Consider the following 23,813-nt stretch of genomic DNA (forward strand, 5'->3'; position numbering starts at 1 on the left):
GTTGCATTGTTTGCGTGACATGTTGTGACGATGAGTTTTCATTTGAAACTAGTGTAGCAGCATTCTCTTATTTTCTCCTGACGATGACTGTGTTTACTGGCATTATGTCTAATATGCACTAGCCATGGACCTCTAATGGACTTGGAAGCTGTGGAAGCCTGTCATACCTTGTTACTCAAAAACAAAAATATAAGCCCAGCTCCACACGTATTATAGCTCTAATTAGAAGGTAAGGGAGTCAAGCTGTGGAGAAGGGGTTTCCTGAGTTGATTACAACTTGATTGACAGCAATTTCCCAGCTCCTTGGCAGGTCATCAGCCCTTCTCCAAATATGAACTGTACACACACACAGTCCACACATGCACATAAATACATGCAAGTCCAACACAAGCATACACTGTGGTCAATTTTTGTTTGTCTTATTCGATTCCTCTTTAAGATAACAGGAAAACCCTACTTCGACATGTGCAAGGTGTTCAAAGGAAACCCCCACTGTAAATACACTGTACCATATGATCCAGAGAGAAACCATATGTATGCATTTAGGTGGTTATCAGAACTCCATGGTCCGATGACCCCAATAATAACCATGCTGTTTGACCTGGAACTGCCTCTAGGGAGGACTGTGGAAGGATAGAGGGCATTGGTGAGCATACAGTGTTCACTGAACACAGTCTTCTCTATGGAGGGCTCCAGAAACCCCAGCATGTGGTTCCACTCACAGGGTAATGTGCGTGATTTCCCCACGACCTGATAGCTGTGGAAGGCTAAACAACGTTCTGTCAGAACTCCCCCTAAACCCCCTGATCTCATTCAGCATCTGCTCTCACTAGAGGGACCACTCTGCTCGTGGCCAAGGCAGAAGAAACCTGCCAGTTCTCTCCCACTTACATTGTCCAGAACCATTCACAAGCAGGGTGAAACCAAGAGTGTAGCCAGTACAGTGACCCACCTAATGGAGGTCTACGTCTGTTGTTGTAACAGTAAATATGATGTGGAATATGATGTGTGCAAGCATCAGTTTTAGACTTGACATCAGAGAAGATGGATCCTCCGATGCAAAATACAATAATAGTAAAGAACAGGTCATAAAAGGTAATACAGATGACATAAATGAAATGCTAGTGTGACAACTCCCAAAGGGTATATGGATATTTTGGAAAACTACCTATAAAAAAAAACAGTCAATGAGTCAATGGAGTGTTATGCAACATCTCTTGAGAAAACGAGGAATGCACTGCAAAACACGCTGTTACATTCACTTTCTCGGATTTGACCTCTTATGCATCACAAATCATGGAGCTCATTGCATTGTTGAGCAATTATTGGATTGGCTTGCTGGAGAGAACATTCATACTACATGCCATTGCTCCCAAGGGCCCAGAACTGACTCTGATGAGGAATCTGTAGTTAGCACTGATTAATATACGGGACCATAACAGAAATATGTCACTGAGAATTATTGTGCTTTCTCAGTTAGCGGTGCAAAGACCCTGGTATTATGCTCTGATCAATGGCAGATAAGTGGAGAGGCCTCTTGTGTGGTAGTCACATCAGGGTGGGAGGGTCAGACTGTTTTGCACTTGCAGTTTCCTCTTTTCCCCCTGTTGTCTTGATTAGCTTCTCATGCTAATGGAGAATTTCCTGTGTAAAAAAAAACCTCTAACAAACTTAATCTAGGCACTTGTAAACTTCAGATAAACAGCAGTCACAGCATTCGAGAAATGCGGAAGGAGTTAAGTGTAAAACATTTTTTAAATCTCTGTCCTGGATAAGTCAAGCCCGTCTTTGAACCCATGGGAACCTGATCTTAATTAATCCCTATAGTGGGATTACTGATCAATTTAGGGTGAACTGCTGGAAATTGTTATAATAAATTGGACAGAATAACAAACTTTCCCTCTATTGGCCTATTTGTTTATACTGATTCCGTAATATGATGTGATTTCAATTTTGTTTGACTGACCTAATGTCACACCCTGACCTTGAGAGCCCGGTTTTCTCTAGTTGGTTTGGTCAGGGTGTGAATTCTATGTTATGTATTTCTATGTTGGCCGGGTGTGGTTCCCAATCAGAGGCAGCTGTCGATCGTTGTCTCTGATTGGGGATCATACTTAGGTAGCCATTTTGCCTACCTTTAGTTGTGGGATTTTGTTTCTGTGTGTTTGGCTTGTTTGATGTTTAGCCTTTAGAACTTCATGTTACGTTGCTTTTGTTGTTTTGTCGGTGTTTATATAATAAATGAACATGTACGCATACCACGCTGCACCTTGGTCCAATCCTTCTATCAACGAACGTGACACCTAAAGCCTAAAGCCTCCTGGAGACCTTTGGGGTGGTGTCTCCTTGAGAAATAAGCACAGCTGGAAACGTCAGTATAAGGCTACAATCTACAGGGATTTAGGACGCCTGCAGTGCCTGACATACATCCCAACATACCATAACATTTCCATCAGATTATTAATGTATGAAAACCCCTGTTTTTATTTTGTTGTCCAGTTGCAACACAGACTCACTCAAACGTGTGTCAAGCACATTACTCAAAATGAAAGCCTAAAACAATTTCATATTCATGAATTCATGAAAATACACACCCCACTGATCACAGATGTCAGTTCAATGTCTAGTTTTGATTTACATTTGGTTGAGTTGTCAACTAACGTGAATTCAATGTGAAATCAACAAAACATTTCACCATGTCGTTGGATTTAGGTTAAAGGTTGGGTGAAAAAACTTTTGCAAATCCAATCAGTTTCCCACATTGATTCAACGTCATCACGTTGATTCAACCCATTTTTGCCCAGTGAGATAGCTCTTTTCTTCCGAGATTTCTAATCTGCTTTACGAGGTTTTTGATCCATTGCCATAGGCCACTTTAGTAGGTCATCTAAGAACAGAGACAGCAACAGTTGTGTGAGAGCACTACCTAATTGGATCACATCATCGTAAAGGTTTCCATAGTAATGAAGGAAACATTCCTATGCCATGGGCAGGGTGTGTGATAAACAGGCTTTCTAACCCTGTTTAAAGGAGAAGTTTTCTTTTTTACAACCAAATCTCAATTCTTTATGTAAATAGCATGTTATACACTGAGTGTACAAAACATTAAGGACACCTGCTCTTTCCATAACATAGACAACCAGGTGAATCCAGGTGAAAGCTATGATCCCTTATTGATGTCACTTGTTAAATCCACTTCAATCAGTGTAGATGAAGGGGAGGAGACAGGTTAAATAATGATTTTTAAGCCTTGAGACAATTGAGTCATGGATTGGCAAACCAAAATATTTAAGTGCCTTTAAATGGGATATGGTAGTAGGTGCTAGGCGCACCTGTTTGTGTCTGTCAAGAACTGCAACGCTGCTGGGTTTTTCAAGCTCAACAGTTTCCCGTGTGTATCAAGAATGGTCCACCACCCTGCCAACTTAACACAACTGTGGGAAGCATTGGAGTCACCATGGGCCAGCAACCTGTGGAACGCTTTCGAGGGGGGGTGCACCTCAATAATAGGAAGGTGTTCTTAATGTTTTGTACACTCAGTGTAGAAGGGTCCAGGCACTTTTTTTTGTGATTTCAAGGTTTAGAGAAACTTACCCCAAACAGCAAATCCCTTTGAGTCGCACAAAAGGGAATATAACATTGTGGATAAAGTTTGGAATGACAACTTCTTGGGTACATCTAAAGACCTGCATCACCATACTGAGACCTTTGCCGTTTCTAAAAGGTCGTTTTGGGGTGTTTTGGGAGATTTTTTCATGTTTTTTCGGGGCCCCCATACTACACAACTAGGATGAGGAAGTAATTTGCTGTTTGGGTAAGTCTCATAAACATGTGAAATCACAAAAGAAGATGTCTGGACCCTTCTATTACATTCTATTTACATCAAAAATAGAGATTTGGTTGTAAAAAAAAAAAACTTCTCCTTTAAGGGCGTGTGATAAACAGGGCGCTACTTTCTCAGGCGGCTGAAGAAATGTGGCATGCTCCCCCCCTACCCCCCCTCCAAATTCTAACGCAGCACCATCGAAGGCGTCCTGCCCGGCTGGATCACAGCCTGGTACGGAAACTGCTTTGTTCACGACTGCAAGGCTCTTCAGCGGCTAGTGAAGACGGCCCAGTACTTCACTGGAGCCGTGCTCCCAACCATACAGGACATCGACTCCAAGCGGTTCTTGAGGAAGGCTCGCAACATCATCAGGGACCCCAGCCACGGACTATTCACTCTGTTACCGTCCGGCAAACGGTACCGGAGCATCGGGTCCTGGACCTCCCAAAAGCCATCCGATTCCTGAACTGAACCGGGACATACCGCCGGCACAACAACAGTCTCTTGCACTGACTCCCTGCACCCTACCATGCATGCATGCACTCACTCACACACACTCACACATAGGCTCGAACACACACAGAAACACATACACTAACTACAAACACACTCCATGACTGCTGCTACTGGACTCCTATTCAAATTACTGCACAATGTCTATTAATTTGTGCACAATCTATTACATAATTCCCCAGAACATTATATTTTTGCTAAGTTTTTATCCCATTTTGTATTCATTTAACTTATATTTTGTAGTACTCTTTAATCACTTAAAGACGTCCCCCAGCGATTTTTGAACTTTTGCTGTTGAAAAGCGATATCCCAAGTATACAGTAAAGTACACACACTGAAGGATATGTTTTGAGCAAAAAAATGTTTTTAGACTAAACTGCAAACTTCAAAGAGTAGGGCAGGGGTAGGCAACCCTGGTCCTGGAGTGCCGCAGGCCGACCTGGAAGACCAGGTGTGTTGAATTTAGGCAATCATTGAACTGATCAATTAGCTCAGCTGATCAGGTGTGGTGCCTAGTTGGAACAAAATCCTGCAGTACCTGTGACACTCCAGGAACAGGGTTGCCTACCCCTGGAGTAGGGCTTTCAAGGAGTTGGTCTGATGGGAAGTTGTGATGTCATCAGCCTCCCCCTCGCTTGAGGAACAATAGTGGAGCAGTAGAGAACAAAAGAGGAAAGGCCCACTTCCCTACTTGTGTCATGTCATGACTTACCTTGACCACCTATTGAGATGTGCCTTTTGTTAAGTAAATCAGGTGTTAAATTAGGTGAAAAGGAGATTGGAGAACTTTAATTACTTTCCTACGGTTGTTGCAGTTTTGAGAGGTGAACCTGCAAGTAAACATTTTGTTGCACTGTGTACTCCACGTATATCATGTGTATATGACAAAAAAACTAACTTGAACTTGAACTAACGCTCTCTGACGGCTCCCATGATTTACTGGCTGACACTGCATTGAGCAGCTACTGTAGAACCTCTGCATTTTGCAAACTGGGTTTCCCTCCTATGAAGAATTGAGTTGCTGCTCTTAAACCTCTCCAAGGATGCAGAGTTTGTTTGTCATGGGCAAGAGTACAGTAAAAGTGAAGAAAGACCTTGAACAGATATGCACCTGTGTCAGCGAGAGCAGTTGAACAGTTGTTACTAGTTGGTTGGTTCAGAATAATGGATCTAGAATTACCCAATTTAAAAACGTTCACTGCAAAGAGGGGGAAGGTCAACACAATGAAATAGATCCATTGAAGTAAACTGCTAAATTTAGGAGACCATGTGCAGTTACCCATCAATGGCTATTTATCTTTGGCTTAGGCACATGCCACAAGTTTCCCAAGTGGCATTTGTGTGAAATAAATCACAGCCATGATAAGGGAATACAGTCTCCAGAAATTATGTCAACAGTCTGTCCAGTGTGGAAGGGTAAAAAAGCTGTACTCCTATCAGGCCCATTCCTCCATCAACACCTCAGACTGTGCCAGTCACCATGCCCAGCCGCTGGACTAGCACTAGTTCCGGATTCATCCATGGCATCTTCTCACGGAAAGACAAATGAGCGGCTGTCAAGCTATCATCTCGTTCACACAGTCTCTCCCCTGATGCATTCAAAACCGGCCAACCGGGCCTCTCTGCCACCACCCCGGTTAAGCACAGTGTTCAGTGCTCTGTCCCCTCTTACCTTTCCCCTCTGCCCTCCCCACTACCCTGCTTCCTCTCTGAGCCGTACGGCACCACAGAGCCTTGAACAAAGAATGACATACAGTAAGAGGATACAGGGGAAGAGGGAGGGACTCACTCTGGAGAGGACACCGAGAGTTAGTGGTAATGCATCATGATGACAGAGAGAAGTACATGCTTTAAATGCAATTCAATTAAGCATCTAAAAGGTACCTATTAGTTTCTGTCTAATGGAACATTTACCTTAGAGAGAGCATTTATTGCCCAGGTAACAAATGAGTACGGATGCAGACAGCCAGACTTCCACTATGCCACAAGAACACTGAGTACATATTTAATTAACTTTTTTTCCCTTCTTAAACTATGATTAATAAAGACAACTTACTAAACATACTGTAATCAGTGGCGCGTCCAGAACATTTTAAATGGGGTGGCCAAGGTGGGGCACAGACTCAGTTTAGGGGGGCAATAACATTTTGAACCATAATCGATGCAAGGTGGATTCTTTCAATATAATTATGATGATTCAAAACATTAAATGCTTCAGCTTAGGTTTGGTACATTTCTCCCGAGTGGCGCAGTGGTCTAAGGTACTGCATCGCAGTGCTAGAGATCCTGGTTTGAATCCAGGCTCTGTCGTAGCTGAAACTTAAGTATCAAAAGTAAAAGTAAAGGTATAAATAATTTCAAATTCCTTATATTAAGCAAACCATACGGCACCATTTTCTTGTTTTTTTCATTTTCGGATAGCCAGGGGCACGCTCCAACACTCAGACATAATTTACAAACGAAGCATGTGTTTAGTGAGTCTGCCAGATCAGAGGCAGTAGGGATGACCAGGAATGTTCTCTTGATAAGTATGTGAATTAGACCATTTTCCTGTCCTGCTAAGCATTCTAAATGTAACAAGTACTTTTGGGTGTCAGGGAAAATGTATGGAGTAAAAAGTACATAATTTTCTTTAGGAATGTATTGGAGTAAAAGACAAAAGTAGTCAAAAAATAAAAATAGTAAAGTACAGTTCAGATACCCCAAAAAACTACTTAAGTAGTAGTACTTTCAAGTATTTTTTACTTAAGTACTTTACACCACTGGTCATGAACACAACCAGTCATGTTTTCATCTGATTGTCAAACAAATCCCTTCAAACAGTAGGTTAACCAGGTTACCTGCACACGTTCGTCTATTCTAAAATAAGTCCAGCATCCGAACAGTACACTCTACACCCGCCATTCAAATGGAAAGGGACATCTATTTCAAACACCATAAGTGCCATGTTTTCATGGATGCCAAGAGAAGCCAGGCTTCTCCAAAAATGTTAACAATAAATAAATAAACTATTTCTCATTCGTGTCTATCCGTGTTTTATCATTTTCCTTCAATTCGCAAGAGGATGAATCTATTTCACCAGAGAAAGCATCCGAGCAAGGCAAACAGCACCCCTCTGTCTTAGTGTCTGAAGCCCATGTATCTGATGCTGTTTGGCCAAAAATAATATGACATGTCACTCGCTGTACACACCACTGACCACGGATGTTTCTACAACTTGATTGGAGTCCACCTGTTGTAAATTCAATTGATTGGACATTATTTGGAAAGGCACACACCTGTCTATATAATGTCCCACAGTTGACAGTGCATGTCAGAGCAGAAACCAAGCCATGAGGTCAAAGGAATTGTCCGTAGAGCTCTGAGACAGGATTGTGTTGAGGCACAGATCTGGGGAAGGGTACCAAAACATTTCGATAAAGTGGCCAGACGGAAGCCACTCCTCAGTAAAAGGCACATGACAGCCAGCTTGGAGTTTGCCAAAAGGCACCTAAAGGACTCTCAGACCATGAGAAACAAGATTCTCTGGTCTGATGAAACCAAGATTGAACTCTTCATCCTGAATGCCAAGCTTCACGTCTGGAGGAAACCTGGCACCATCCCTACGGTGAAGCATGGTGGTGGCAGCATCATGCTGGGGGGATGTTTTTCAGCGGCAGGGACTGGGAGACTAGTCAGGATCGAGGGAAAGATGAACGGAGCAAAGTACAGAGAGAACCTGCTCCAGAGCGCTCAGGAACACAGACTGGGGCGAAGGTTCACCTTCCAACAGGACAATGACCCTAAGCACACAGCCAAGACAACGCAGGAGTGGCTTCGGGACAAGTTTCTGAATGTCCTTGAGTGGTCCAGCCAGAGCCCGGACTTGAACCCAATCTAACATCTCTGAAAATAGCTGTGCAGCGACGCTCCCCATCCAACCTGACAGAGCTTGAGACGATCTGCAGAGAAGAATGGGAGAAACTCCCGAATTACAGGTGTGCCAAGCTTGTAGCTTCATACCCAAGAAGACTTGAGGCTGTAATCGCTGTCAAAGGTGCTTCAACAAAGTACTGAGTAAAGGGTCTGAATACTTATGTAAATGTGATATTTCAGTTTTGTATTTTTAATACATTTGCTAAAAAAATCTAAACACCTGTTTTTGCTTTGTCATTATGGGGTATTGTGTGTAAATTGATGAGGGGGAAAATATGATTTCATCGATTTTAGAATAAGGCTGTAACATAACAAAATGAGGAAAAAGTCAAGGGGTCTGAATACTTTCTGAATGCACTGTATATTCTATTAAATCCACCTATTCTTCCTGCAGCCAGTAAAGCAGTTACTGCTTCAGCAATGGATTGATCCTACAGGCATGTCCTTGACCAAGGTACCTAAACTAAACTGCTGCATCAATGAAGATCATGATCCATGGAAGCCATAAGTAAATATCAGATGTTTCTTTTCATCATTAATTACCATTATGGAAGAGGTGTCCCTCATGTTCTGTTTGTATTCTTCTAACCATTTGAATACGATCTTAATTCAAACATAAATCTAAATGTTTATCCAAGATAAATACTAAACAGATGCCGGTTGTCATTTCCTAGAAACAATTTCCTAATTGGCAATGGATTATGTGAACATTGTTTTGTTTTGGAACACAAAAAGGCAAGTGGCTGTACTGTCCTCACCACAATGAATCAGAGAAACGGCAATTACATTGTCATTATGAAAGATACACACTGAGTCAGTAAAAGGCATTCGGAAACTGTTATTAGAGAACTGGCCATAGAAGGAACTACGATGACAAATAGCATGGCGGATGGCATGCCATTCTTCAATGTACTAGCTGGCGTGAGTTGTGTCACGATAACAATCAATTGGGCGGCTGGTAGCTTAGTGGGTAAGAGCGTTGTGCCAGTAACCGAAAGGTCGCTGGTTCTAATCCCCGAGCCGACTAGGTGAAAAATCTGTCGATGTGCCCTTAAGCAAGGCACTTAACCCTAATTGCTCCTGTAAGTCGCTCTGGATAAGAGCGTCTGCTAAATGACTTAAATGTAATTATTTTTAGTGCTGGTGTACTAGAGGGAGGACACTGGTTTCCTTTGCAGCTGGGGGTGTCTTGACTTGCGGTCTACACTTGTTAAAGAGACTTGACCACAAATTGTGTTAGAGCGTGTAAACAAACAACTTAACGCACTTGCCCAGTCAAGAAACCTGTCAACTTTCCTTAGGGCTGAGAAGTGATTGTATATGTGAAGAAGTGTGAAACAATGATGTGTGACAAAGGGTGACAAACAATATAAATGCTTTTGTATGTTTTATGTGCAATTCCAATACCATCTGTAACAGTATATGGAACAACTCAAAAAGTATGTACAGCATGAAAGTATCAGTGATTCATCGGTTAAATAATTTGAAGGCCACAGAATGAAAAGGGAGATGTCTATCTCTATGGGGCCAGCAGTGAACAAGTCTGTCAAGTCGTGGGCATTATCAGTGGATGGCAACAAAGTTGTATTTATTTTTTATTTTACCTTTATTTAACTAGGCAAGTCAGTTAAGAACAAATTCTTATTTACAATGACGGCCTACATGGATTAACCTACAGTAAACTCATGTAACCTCCGGCAAGGCTAAAAGGTAACACCAGAAGGCGCAGAAATAAAATGGGGGTGGGGGGTGGGGGTGGTAGGAGTATCTTTGAGTGTTGAGGGTTTTGTCTCGCATGAGTGGCCCGTGACTGGTTTAATTCGAATTCTACTGAGTGTGTGTGGTAGTGAGCAGGGTGCTGAGCAGAGTGCCCCCAACCCCCCGACTAGCAGTGTCTCAGAACATACAGGCTGGCACACTTCACAGCTCCTCCCCTCCCACAGCAAGGGTGTGAGGGTGACCTGCACTCTGAGTTACAGGCCTGAGAGAGAGAGAGAGCGAGAGAGAGAGAGAGAGAGAGAGAGAGAGAGAGAGAGAGAGAGAGAGAGAGAGAGAGAGAGAGAGAGAGAGAGAGAGAGAGAGAGAGAGAGAGAGAGAGAGAGAGAGAGAGAGAGAGAGAGAGAGGGCAGGGTAGGGTAGAGAGAGAGTGAGAGAGAGAGAGAGAGAGAGAGAGAGAGAGGGCAGGGTAGGGTAGAGAGAGAGAGAGAGAGAGAGAGAGAGAGAGAGAGAGAGAGAGAGAGAGAGAGAGAGCGAGAGCATGGTAGAGAGGTAGAGAGAGAGAGAGGGCAGGGTAGGGTAGGGTAGAGAGAGAGAGAGAGAGAGAGAGTGAGAGAGAAAGAGAGAGAGAGAGAGAGAGAGAGAGAGCATGGGAGAGAGGTAGAGAGAGAGAGAGAGAGAGAGAGAGAGAGAGAGAGAGAGAGAGAGAGAGAGAGAGAGAGAGCAGGGTAGAGAGAGAGAGAGAGCAGGGTAGAGAGAGAGATAGGGAGGGATATACAGCCAAAGAGGGAGGGCAGCCACTTGGTGCACTCTTGTGGTTCTTGCAGCAGCGTCACAGCTGCTAGCTCTCTGACAGTGTTGCATCGCTCTCATATAACACACAGCGAAAAGCGCTCCAGACAAACATTACAGTATGTATGATTGGACTTATTTCAGAGGAATATGGGTTTGCCTCCTTTAAAAAAAGTTTTTCTTAACTTCTTGAATTTGTCGTTTTTTTCACTATCCCTTCCAGGGATCTATAAAACCAAGACAAAATAAGCAAAAAAGGATTGTTAAGTTTTTTGGATGCATTGCAATGACAAGACAACATGCTGTCACCGACATCAGAGGAACTTCTCACCAGCCTTTTTTGGTCTTTGGAGACATAGGAGACAGACATACATGAACCACTCATGGTGTTTGGAGGATCTGGACACTTACCAGTGATACATGAAAGCTGTGAAACATGTCAGCGGGAGATTTACGTTTGCTTGGAATGAACAAAAACGAGAGGGTGTGACATAGAGACCAAATTGTTATTCATTTGACTTTAAAAATGCTATTAAGAAATGACGTTTTTTACTCTTAATACATGAAAAATCGATTTAACCTTTGTGTATGTCTTTGCTTATGAAGATGGATTTTAACTTGAGTAGCATAGTGTTCTACACGGTCAACAGCACTGTGACCCCCTTTCTCAACAATACAGGACCCTACCATCCTGCAGCGGGACCCTGGAGTTTACTATTGACGGTGATCATCATCATGATCATCGTGGTGGGCAACCTGCTGGTCATCATAGCTATAGCACGCACATCCCAGTTACAGACTATGACTAACATCTTCATCATGTCCCTGGCCTGTGCTGACCTCATCATGGGGGTCCTGGTGGTCCCTCTGGGGGCCACCATCGTGGTGACGGGGAACTGGCAGCTGAGTGACACCTCCTGCGAGCTCTGGACCTCCGTAGATGTGCTCTGTGTCACCGCCAGCATCGAGACTCTTTGCGTGATTGCAGTGGACCGCTATATTGCCATTACAAGGCCCCTCAGGCACAAGGTTCTGCTCAATAAGTGGCGCGCCCGACTAATAGTGTGTGTGGTGTGGATTGTGTCTGCTCTGATCTCTTTTGTGCCCATCATGAACCAGCTTTGGCGGGCAGAAGATGACCTGGAGGCATTGGTATGCTATCAGGACCCTGCCTGCTGTGACTTTGTGACCAACAGGACTTTTGCCATTATATCTTCTGTAGTGTCATTCTACATCCCTTTGCTCATAATGATATTTGTCTATGCCAAAGTCTTCCTCATAGCCACACGACAGGTACAGCTCATAGACAAGACCCGGCTCCGCTTCCAGAGTGAGTGCCCAGCGCCGCCGCCGACACAGCTGAGCCACCACAGTTGCAACATTTTGCCCTTGGGCTATGGCGGCAGCAGCAGCTGCACCAGCTCAGCTCGCAAGAGGAGCTCAAGGCGAAGGCCCTCACGGCTAACGGTTGTCAAGGAGCACAAGGCCCTCAAGACCTTGGGCATTATCATGGGCACCTTCACCCTCTGCTGGCTGCCTTTCTTTGTGGCTAACATCATTAACGTGTTTGACAGGAATGTGCCCCCAGGAGAGATCTTCCGCCTGCTCAACTGGCTGGGCTACATCAACTCTGGCCTCAACCCCATCATCTACTGCAGGAGCCCTGAGTTCCGCACTGCTTTCAAGAACCTGCTGGGCTGCCCCTGGTTTTCCACCCCACGATTAAACACCTTCTACAAGGAGATGCGGACACGATGCCCCTGTTTCCTGGGTTCGCTTGAGGCAGGGGCGGCCGGCTCTTTCCAGAAGCCCCCTGCTGCTGCCATGCCTGAGGGGGACGAGAGCCTGGCCAGCAGTCAGAGCAGCGACAAGAGTGAGGAGCCTTCCCCAGGACCCCCACACTCCAACGGAAACACACAGTTCAGTGAATTCTCCAAACCAGAAAATGAATTGTAAGTTTCCTATAGTTATCATCTAAAATCTTGCACACTACATTTTCTCATTCCACGATAAATACTTTAAACAACGCATTCTAAAAAAAACTTTTTTTTTTTGGCAGTGTTGGATAATTATGTTTAAATTGCACAGATAACTCACATTTGCACTTATTAGTATTTACACTATTCGATTTGGTAGTGATAGATTATCTTGAGAAGATGCCATGGTCCATGTCTATACAAGCTTTTTGTTGTCATGCAAGGCAACTAATCTAATTCTCAACCCTCCAGTATCAAAGTGAATTAAAAAAGTGAACTGACATAGTGTTACAGAGAAATTGAAAGATGACAGTTTTATGACAAAAGATGCAAGCATACTGTAAACCAAAGCAAGCACTGAACTTAAAAAAGTTTTGCTTGTAAAATAAGGACAGACCAAATAGGATGGGCAACAGAATGAAATCAACAGAAGTACCAGAATAGACATTCCGTAGATGCTATAAATGTTTACTCCTAATTCTCTTTCCAAATGTAGGCCTACTGATATCTGATCTTTTCCCTTCATAATGTTGCAATACATTACCATAGGTTGATTAAGCAATGTATGTGTGTGTGTGTGTGTGTCATGTGTCAACCATTCAATACATCTCTGAATGGAAAATAATAATGAAACAATGCTAAGACATCAGGAGGGGAGTGAGTGTACTCCTGCAATCCAGAGGGCATGTTTAGGATCGTATCTGTAGTTTTAGCGGTATTCCTTTGGGAGAGGGGATACCTTTGGTAAATCAAACAATCTCTTTGAATACTTCACTTACAGGTTTCGTAGAGCTCACTGGGCATGCAAATTCAATATGTTCAATATATATACATAATAATATAATATAATATGCCATTTAGGTGCTGGAACAATGTAGGCCTAACAATGAATGCACTCAATGCTTACATACTGAAAGATTAGCTGATGTAGGAATATTACAACATTATAACGTAATGTGAAATGTAATATGCAAATGTTCATTGTGTAGATCCATATCAAAGAAATTCATTTCAAGACTGTAGATGAACTTATAGTTGCTGCTACCGTATTATGTTACCTGTAATCTATCTTTGAATGTGGCACATTATACAAATTACTAACAGATTTCTAAGGGTTCTCTAAAAAACAAATCATTTCAAATCCCGATCAGTAATTTAGTGCTTCTGTAACTGTTTACTCTACTATACCCTTAAACACAACCTCTTGCTGTATCTTCGAACCTTCAATACCAATTGATTATCCATTTAGAACCTAAAGGTTAAGAAAATGGTAAGAAAACATACATCTTTAAATTAATATAGCTTTTTCTTATGACAAAAAGGATGGTATAATAAAAATATGCATAATAGTAAAGTACTGTAAGTCAAAACTAAACCCAATTAAAAGTCTCCAAAAGTGTGAATGTCTGATGTAGAGCAACATGAGCTGATGAACGTTTATCCGTTATAGAGGAGCTTCCCAATAGAGTGAGTTGAGTGGTGTTTATGCCTCTGCTAGGGCCCCTCTGCAGCCTGTCCAACACCCCCCGCAGCTGATAAACCTTTATCACTGAGCCACAAGACTTCCGCTCACCGGGAGAGGCTGTTTACAAGACAAATAGTCATTGGGAGCACACACCAGAGCATGGTTTGGTTACAGTTGAACTGCTAAACATGTGTCTTACCAAACCAATCCAATTAGCAGAGATTCACTTATACTATACAGATGCAGGGATCAGGTTACCTTTTTAATGACTACCAATTCCCTCTAACAAGTTCATCCATAACAAGTGCCTTCACTCACTTCTGACTTCTCACTGCATCAGTTTACGGTTGAAGGGTAGTGGGCTGTGTTATCTATTTTGATCTTGTTCAGTGGGGTTCAGGGGCAGTTAGGACTCATTATGAGTGCACATTCTTCTCACACATGCAAATACTGGATCTAAAGATTACTTGAAAAGCTCTATAGCTGACAATTGTCTAGTAATATGAATAGGCCAGTGACAGTAATATATATATATTTATTTATATAAACAGTTAATTTGAATTGTCACATTTGTTCCTAAATGTTGCAATCTCTGAGCTCTTTAACAGATGCAATCAATGGGGCAAAGTATGTGGACACCCCTTCAAATTAGTGGAATCGCCTATTTCAGCCACACCCGTTGTTGACAGGTGTATAAAATCGAGCACACAGCCAGCAATCTACACAGACAAACATTGGCAGTAGAATGGCCTTACTGAAGAGCTCAGTGACTTTCAACGTGGCACCGTCATAGGATGTCACCTTTCCAACAAGTCAGTTCGTCAAATTTCTGCCCTGCTAGAGCTGCCCTGTTCAACTGTAAGTGCTGTTATTGTGAAATGGAAAAGTCTAGAAGCAACAACAGCTCAGCCATGAAGTGGTAGGCCACACAAGCTCACAGAACGGGACCGCTGATGGCTGAAGCGCGTAGAGTGTAAAAATTGTCTGTCCTCAGTTGCAACACTCCCTACTGAGTTCCAAACTACCTCTGGAAGCAACGTCAGCACAATTGTTAGTCGGGAGATTCATGAAATAGGTTTCAATGGCCGAGCAGCCGCACACAAGCCTAAGATCACCATGCGCAATGCCAAGCGTCGGCTGGAGTGGTGTAAAGCTCACCACCATTGGACTCTGGAGCAGTGGAAACGCGTTCTCTGGAGTGATGAATCATGCTTCACCATCTGGCAGTCCGACGGAAGAATCTAGGTTTGGCGGATACCAGGATAACGCTACCTGCCCGAATGCATAGTGCCATCTGTAAAGTTTGGTGCAGGAGGAATAATGGTCTGGGGCTGCTTTTCATGGTTCAGGCTACACCCCTTAGTTCCAGTAAAGGGAAATCTTAATGCTACAGCATACAATTACATTCTAGACGATTCTGTGCTTCCAACTTTGTGGCAACAGTTTGGGGAAGGCCCTTTCCTGTTTCAGCACAAAACGAGGTCCATACAGAAATGGTTTGTCGAGATCGGTGTGGAACAACTTGACTGGCCTGCACAGAGCCCTGACCTCAACCCCATCGAACATCTTTGGGATGAAATGGAACGCCGACTGCAAGCCAGGCCTAATCGCCAAACATCAGTGCCCAACCTCACTAATGCTCTTGTGGCTGAATGGAAGCAAGTCCCCGCAGCAATGTTCCAACATCTAGTGGAAAGCCTTCCCAGAAGAGTGGTGGCTGTTATAGTAGCAAAGGGGGGACCAACTCCATATTAATGCCCATGATTTTGGAATGAGATGTTCGACGAGCAGGTGTCCACATACTTTTGGTCATGTAGTGTATTTGATAAATTATACATATCACATACATATCATAAATATCAAAGCTATCGTTCATTAAGAAATACATGGAATGTGACATCTTTAATTAAACCCTGTGTAATTTGTTCATTCTGTACAGTACAGTCTTTTTTACTAGCATACATAGCAGCAAAGTAATCAAATTAGTTAATGTCCTCAGAATTTCTCATATCAAACAGTAATTCGGTCTAAAGAGGAACAGCTGCTTACTGCATTAGTCCTTTTGATGCGGCAGCACTACAGCATCTTGTAATAGTTATCACACACTCATTCTCTTTCATAAGCAGTGGTCTGCTCTGCAGTGGTCTGCTCGGTATGGGTCAGGGGAAAGGTGATAAGACTGTAATGCGAGGGAAAACACTAATAGAAGAACACAACTTGTTCTGTGCCAATATTATCTTTAAGAATGGCATTGGGGTATTTTTTTCAGAGAAAAATCAAGATAGATAGATTTTCAGTCAACACTTCACCTAACATAAAGATTAAAAAGCAACAGAGTTTTCCATTCTTCGAAGCAAAATGCCAGGATTTGCTTTGATTTAGATGTGAGAAAAGGTTTAGGCCTGAAATTAATAGAAATTAAACTAAAGATATTTCTAATTTTAAATGTGCCCTAATACTGTTTGATTATACAAGGCCAACACAATCAAGATTGCAGGTTCAATTTCTGGAGCACTATTTCATTATCTTCAATTGAGCCATTCAGCAAAGAGTGCATGCCTGTTTTGATAACAATTCAGCCAGACTGAGATAGAACAGGACAATTCAGCCATGGGACAAAATTACTGTATAATAGAGAGAAGCCGTTATCACAAAAAATAACATGTGATCATCATATTAATTAAGCATCAATAATGGCCAAGCCTCTATAAAAGCATGATAGAAGATAGGTTTGTTTTACAATGTCTTTGTAATCATTAGCTCAGTGGCACTAACTTTTGTGTTTTCCCTGGCACTAAAAGGTTGTGGCCTAAATGACCAACTGACAGAGTCATGCAGCTTTTCATGGAATAGCTTTGTGGGCCATGCCTGGAACAGTAATACTCATCTGATGGCTGATGGACTAAACTCTCTTTCTGTATGCTCCCAAGCAACTGAGACTGAGGCATGATCTCACCCCTTGGAGTGGTCCACGGCCAAATGCCTCAAAACATATTTATCCAAACACCATGTCCCTCAACAGAAACATGTAGTGTGTCAGACATTGTTATGAAATTCACCTCCCAAAATACAGCAAATGAAAGATTCCTAGAATTCCCATCACATGGATATCACATTAAATCCACAGAAATCCTGGGTTAAGAAGTTGCTGTGCGGCACCTATATTCAGATCAGTAATGGATTTAGTGCAATAACACTCACGAGGCGTCACAACAAGCAATGAAGGCCAACATGTTGTGGCAGTTTGAACTCAGACACAACTCTCTAATGGATATGTTCAGAGCAAATTGAATTGCACAGATTAGAGAAAGACACATTACACTGTATTTTCACCCTCTGAACTTGTGTTGTTGTTTCAGCTTCCAGTTGTTTGGTATGGCAACTACATCAGGCAAGAAATAGCTTTTGGAGAGTATCCACCAAGAGGAGAGGCAGTGGAAATATGTCCATCTGTGGCCCAGCCTAATATACTGAGTGACTCAGAGCACTTGCCACAATTGGCTTATTACTCCAAATAACTGAGTAAACATTTATACACACATTAGATGACACCAGCACTATTTTCAACAGACATTGGTGATGTCATGGCTTGAGTCCTAAATATCGAGCTACATGCTGAGTTTGTAATGCCACCCAGCTATGTGTAAAATCGAAATCCCTTCTCCTGGAGAGTGGAACGCAACGCTGTCTTAATATGAATAAACAGAAACATTGTACTCTGTTGTGCATAATTTGTCAGTTAAACAGCATTTGTCAGTTAAACAGTTTTATCACCGGTATCAACGGTAAAAGGTCCAGTCAATATTTAGAAAGGCTAGTCATTACAGTTCATCTATGCATCTATTTCTCATAATGGTATCAATGAAATACACTGTACATACTTTTCAGTTATAGGCATGCAGGATGGCCACAGAAAATATGCTCAGCAATTAAGTTATATTGGTAAAACTAATGAAACAGAAATGTATCTGTTGACAGATGAATACAAGCCTTTTCATTCTGGCACAAATAAATCACATTGTACAATCTTTAACACAATGGTCACTTTTTCAGATTACAGCAGGTGACAAGAATTGTATATATAAAAAATGGTAAGGATTCTATACAATTAACATCTGCAACATGAATACCAGCAGCAGTGACATACCCAGGAATTTACCTGAACTGGCAGACATGTATGGAAGCTTATATACATTATTTCAAAGCTACCCATTTAGAGTTTAATCCTTTGAGGTAAAGCTATGGTACTGTGCATTTTTTAAAATCACTAAATGTTTTGATGCCGGTCTAAGAGAGGCCATTGCAGTAGAGCTCTTTTCATGTACACTTGACCATGACAGTCCTTTTAAATATGTGAGCACTGCCACCAACTGAGCACCACATGCTAAAGTATTTTGTTGGATTAGGAAGAGATATTACCTCAGAGAGCATGAAATGAGGAACAGGATCAGAGAGACATTGTAATGACACTCTTCGACACTCATTGTCAATGAGAGCTGAGTATCTGATTAAATCCTACAGCATCATAGAGTAGGCCTAAATGGTGTGGTTTGGGAGTTGAGTAAGTAGTTTAGTATGGGATGCGTCTGAAAATGGTGGGAGGAGGTTGAAGTCAACGTTTTACTGCACTGTCTACAGCTGAATAAAGCTTAAAAAATTGGCAGGTAACTTAAATCAACTTCATCTCATTGATTGTTTCTTTCCAACTTACTGTACTGTTGATAGTAATGCCCGGAGGCCTGGAGAGAAAAATCTACGTGTTGGAAGGTTCTTAATGGTGAGGAACCATGTGCTCCAGGTGGTTCTTAAGAAACTGCAAACAACTTGATTGAAATATTTTAGCACCATCAATCATAGAAATCAACATATTTGGCACTTCCACTGTAGTGGACAGGATTACAAAATAAACCCTTTGCCCCAAACCTGCCAGGGGCAAGACCTCAATTGCTGACCACCTTCGCCTGTTGACGGGTACTGTAAAAGAAAATACACTTAACTCAAATGATGGATGTCTCTGCCTGAAACTTTGGGATGAAGCGAAAGCCAAATTTGAACTAGGCTTTCAACTACACAGGCAATTATTTCCCTCAGAGGACCAAGTGAAAGTACAGTACTTGCTTTATAAGGGCTAAGGGTACTTGAGTCGTATTTCATAAATTGTTTTCATTTTTCTGTAGATTTCTCCAGCAAAGCAATGGTGGGCATTGTTTATATTTTCCTGTGTAGACATGTACTGTAAGATTGATAGGATCAGAATCTCTGGCATTTTGAAAAAAGGATTGGTTGGGTATGTTTGGGGGAAAGAGAAACCTAGAGTACACACTACCATGAAGTGATTGATGGGGATAGGATGGGCATTAATCAATCAGGAGAGATATGTTCAAAAGCTCAAAATCAAATAAGCAGTAAAACGAACTGCTATTTTTTCCCAGTATGAAGTGAACGCAAATCCCACAATGTTCAATACATTTATGTAGGCTACACATTTCAACCTCCTCCCACCATGTCAGAGTAACCTCTCACAAAGGGCATTTGCCAAGTCAAACAAACACATAATCTCCTGATGAGACAGTTAGTTGGCCTTCATGTCTGGATGCTTTAACAGTAAAGGAACATGTGCTTGGGATTGAATGGGAGGATGGGATGAACAACAAGTCTGATCTGGCAAAGTAAATGTAAATGACAAGTGACACGATCAAATAAGATGGTTGGATCAATTTTAGGGTTGGATCTCAATGCTTTGAATTCCATTCCATCATTTTGTAAAAATAATATTTTCCAAAGAAGTGATGTCTTGAATATACAGTATCAATGCAAAGATCTCTTCATCTTCTCCAAGGCTGGGAAAACAAAACACATTTTATTATTTTAGGGGATAAGTATAGATCAGTCATATTCACACGAATCTTTGAAATTCAATTTATTTTGTAATGTGTTTTTGGAGGTAGAGTCGATATTTCACCATTACTTACAATAACCACTTTCTGCTGGCTCTGAATTTCTCTTTATTATAACCATTACAGTAAAATGTGCTTAGTATATTTTGGCTAATAGGGCATCAACATTCCTCAAAGGTAATTATCTTGCAAACCAAAATGACATTCTTAATACTCATAGGCTTTAACAAAGTCTGGAATATGACAGTGTCAGAGAATATGAAGTATGACAGGAATATGACTCAATACAGTAAGCTCAAAAACGAATTTCTCCATGTTAACTCAGTTTCCACATTACAGGAATTGGACAGGTGAAATATTTGGAATTGAATCTCAATAAATTGACTGCAACAGTGACTTTCACAACTGACTGAGCAGAGATTGGAATGGCTGAGATGAGACTGCACAAAGGAAAACCAAAGGAGATGGCAGACGTGCTGGTCCTGGTGAATATGGGCAAGGAAGATTGGCTGCTGTCAAAACCCTGAGAAGGAGAACTGGACTGGGTAGTTTGGGTTGGCTGGTCTGGACTTTGGGAGCAGCACCAGTTTAAAGGTCCTGATCACAAGACCTGGAGACTAACTGTGTTAACACACCACCCTGCCACATGTTGGTAGGCCTGGGACTGTGAGGATAGCTCACTGTTCACTGCAACACAGCATTCAATAAATCATCATCATGAACTGACTTGACATCCGCTACCACCAACACGCTCACAGCATACTGTGTACAATAGGATAGACTCTTCCTTGACAACCAGAAAGGATTTCAGTAGCTCTTAGGATGTGAAACAGTAATACACTGTGTGTTATATATGGTCAAAAGTGGGCAATCAGAATACATTTTGTACATTATCTAATGCTAAATTATGTATTTATTTATTATATCCCCACTTTATCTGTAAATGCAAAACTTGTCAACTTAATACAGGAATATCATGCCATATGTCTTTACTGTCCAGTAATGTCCATAGTGTAGCAACAGGTTTTCTATTCAGTTTTCATGTCGTCAACCTCTTCACTGCCAAATCAACCTAGTTAAAAACTGCAACTGAAATATAAGTGTTCTGATCAAGGCCATTAACATATTATTTTAGAAATAGTGATATGTAACTAAAGATATCGTTTGCACTAAACTGTCAATTATGAATGTAAGGCAATGACTGCCAATCAATCCATGAACACCTAAGACGATTTGGAGCATCAGCCACACTAAATTTACCAGCACAACTATCAGGTGTACTGACCCACAGCCAAATGACGTCCTCATGGTGCTTCGTACACACAGCAGAACAATCTGCATCTCTGCCATGAGTCACTAATTGCAGATATTGCATTGACCCATAAGATTTACTAACACTTCCTTGCATCTTGTGCAGCGTATTTGCTCATAACTTATTTATTGTGTGTCATTGTTGATGCTATAGAATGTCATACCTGTACAAAAATTTGTTTATTGTTTATTTTTATACAGCAGTGAAGCAGTGAATGAGTGTGATGTTATTCCCAAAAAGAACATTCATTAAATATTGGTATGAACTAAGTCATTATGAATTCTGACAATTGGTACCTCTGCAAACCTTTCACTAAACATATGACTGTACAACTGAAATAAATGACAAGGTTTCCATGATCCTTCTCACTTTTATCAATGTGTGAAAGAGTGGGCACAGAGAGAGAGAGACAGAGACAGAGAAAGAAAGAGAGTGAGTCAGCGAGTGAGTGAGTGAGAGAGACAGACATAGTTAGAGGCAGAAAAAAGAGAGAGGCAGACAGACAGACAGACAGACAGACAGACAGACAGACAGACAGACAGACAGACAGACAGACAGAAGACAGACAGTAAGAGTGAGAGTGAGAGTGGCGGGAGAGTGAGAGGGTGAGAGAGAATTTTGGCTGTAGAGAAATACATTTGGATGTAGTCTGTCTCTCACTCTAGGGGAATAAGCCCTGGACCGCATAACGCTCACAGTAACTGTGTGGGGTTGAAAACACTCATGCTACAAAAACATCCTTATCTCCTCAACTCCTTGGGATGGAAACAATTATCCGGATTGGCGTTCAACTCGATTCCTATCAGATAATTCCTTTTACAGTTGGGTTTTTTAAAAGTGGCAGGCCGATAAAGCCTTCATTAATCACACACCAACCTACTGTACAAGTCATCTACAAGGAGAAACAACCCCTCACTGCTTTATAACCAGTGGCGTGTATTCATGGATGCCAAGGGAGGCCAGGAATCCATAAAAAATGTACCAATAAAATAAAAATAAATAAATACAATAATTAATTGTTCGTCTCTGTTTCATAATTTTCCTTCAATTATCAAGAGGCTGAATGTATCTCACAGGATAGCGAGCGAGTGAAACAGCGCCCCTCTGTCTCTCTACGTGTAGGCCATCTATCTGCTGCTGTTTGGTCCAAACGAGTATGACATTGTTGCCGCCCATAGCATTGAAGGCCAGTTTTTCTTCTTATTGGTTATAGAGCAAACAACGCAATTATCACAACACATAGGTTGTAATATGGGGGAGCTACGTGTAGGGCCAACATGATCTCAATGAACAAGCACAAGCAAAATACAGTTTGGTATGAGGACAATGATGATGCTATGGTCACATAACCACAGATTAAATCAATCATCCTACACAGATAGTCAATGGTTGGGTCTAAATAGCCCACTTGCGTCCTAAATAGTAGGCATTTTGGGTATGCAAAAAATATTGTTATATAGTATGTGAAATTTCACAAATGTAGTATGCTTTAAATGTCAGGATGTCAAACTCTTTTCGGCTTTTCATTTAGTAGAATTCGCTGCACACTATTGAGGATGAGAATCGTCTTTCAAGACCGACTTGTGTTTGACAAAACGCTGTACCAAACTGAACGAATGGCGGGAATCAACGTAATTGCACATTAGATGACGCATTCTAAGTAGGATAAGCCTATTTAACAGTCTTGCTTTGGTCCCCCTCCTCGCCCCAACTTGGGCTTGAACCAGGGACCCTCTGCACACATTGACAACAGTCAACCTCGAAGCATCGGTACCTATTGCTTGCAGAGCAAGGTAAACAACTAATTCAAGGTCTTAGCGCGCACTGCTAACTAGCCAGCCATTTCAAACCGGTTACACCTAGTATGCTGATATTTGTTGCTTATGCTGTGTTTTTAACCAAATGGGAAGGTATTTACCACAAACGACTGGGAAGAATCCACTTGAACGCCCCTCCAACTCGTAATTACTAGTGGGAAACTTGTCTATCATGCCTGAGTGGGGACTTCTCCCACATGCTGACCTCTGACGTCACCCAAGCCAAAGACCATTCAATCTGCTATCATACGTCAAGCGGTACCAGTGTACCAAGTCCGGAACCAACAGGGCCCTGAACAGCTTCTACTCCCAAGCCATTAGACTGCTAAACAAGATTGCTAATTAGCTAATCAAATGGCTACCCAGACTACCTGCATTAACCCTTTTTTGCAACAACTCTCTTGCACTGACTCTATGCACACACACTGGACTCTACCCACACAAACTCACACTGACACCCCACCACACACATACACTACATACGCCCATACACACATAACATACACACACATGCATACTGACGCCACACACATATTCATACACACACACACACACACACACACAAACACTCTCACACCACGTAT

General features: G+C 41.9%; 1 protein-coding gene across 2 annotated transcripts; it reads left to right on the forward strand.

Annotated features, from left to right (window-relative positions):
- The first annotated feature begins 10,819 nt into the window (after positions 1-10,819).
- LOC121530889 (beta-4C adrenergic receptor-like) lies at positions 10,820-21,857 on the forward strand. Of its 2 annotated transcripts, none has more exons than XM_041836229.1 (2): positions 10,820-12,714; positions 20,440-21,857. In XM_041836229.1, the coding sequence occupies exons 1-2, from the start codon at positions 11,351-11,353 to the stop codon at positions 20,477-20,479; spliced, it is 1,404 nt and encodes a 467-aa protein (XP_041692163.1). In that variant the 5' UTR covers positions 10,820-11,350; the 3' UTR covers positions 20,480-21,857. The 2 variants fall into 2 exon arrangements, with proteins under 2 accessions (XP_041692163.1, XP_041692162.1); XM_041836228.1 differs by lacking the exon at positions 20,440-21,857 and adding an exon at positions 17,563-20,429.
- Positions 21,858-23,813: the final 1,956 nt, after the last annotated feature.

The sequence above is a fragment of the Coregonus clupeaformis genome, chromosome 18 (genome assembly GCF_020615455.1).
Source record: "Coregonus clupeaformis isolate EN_2021a chromosome 18, ASM2061545v1, whole genome shotgun sequence".
Lineage (NCBI taxonomy): Eukaryota > Metazoa > Chordata > Actinopteri > Salmoniformes > Salmonidae > Coregonus > Coregonus clupeaformis.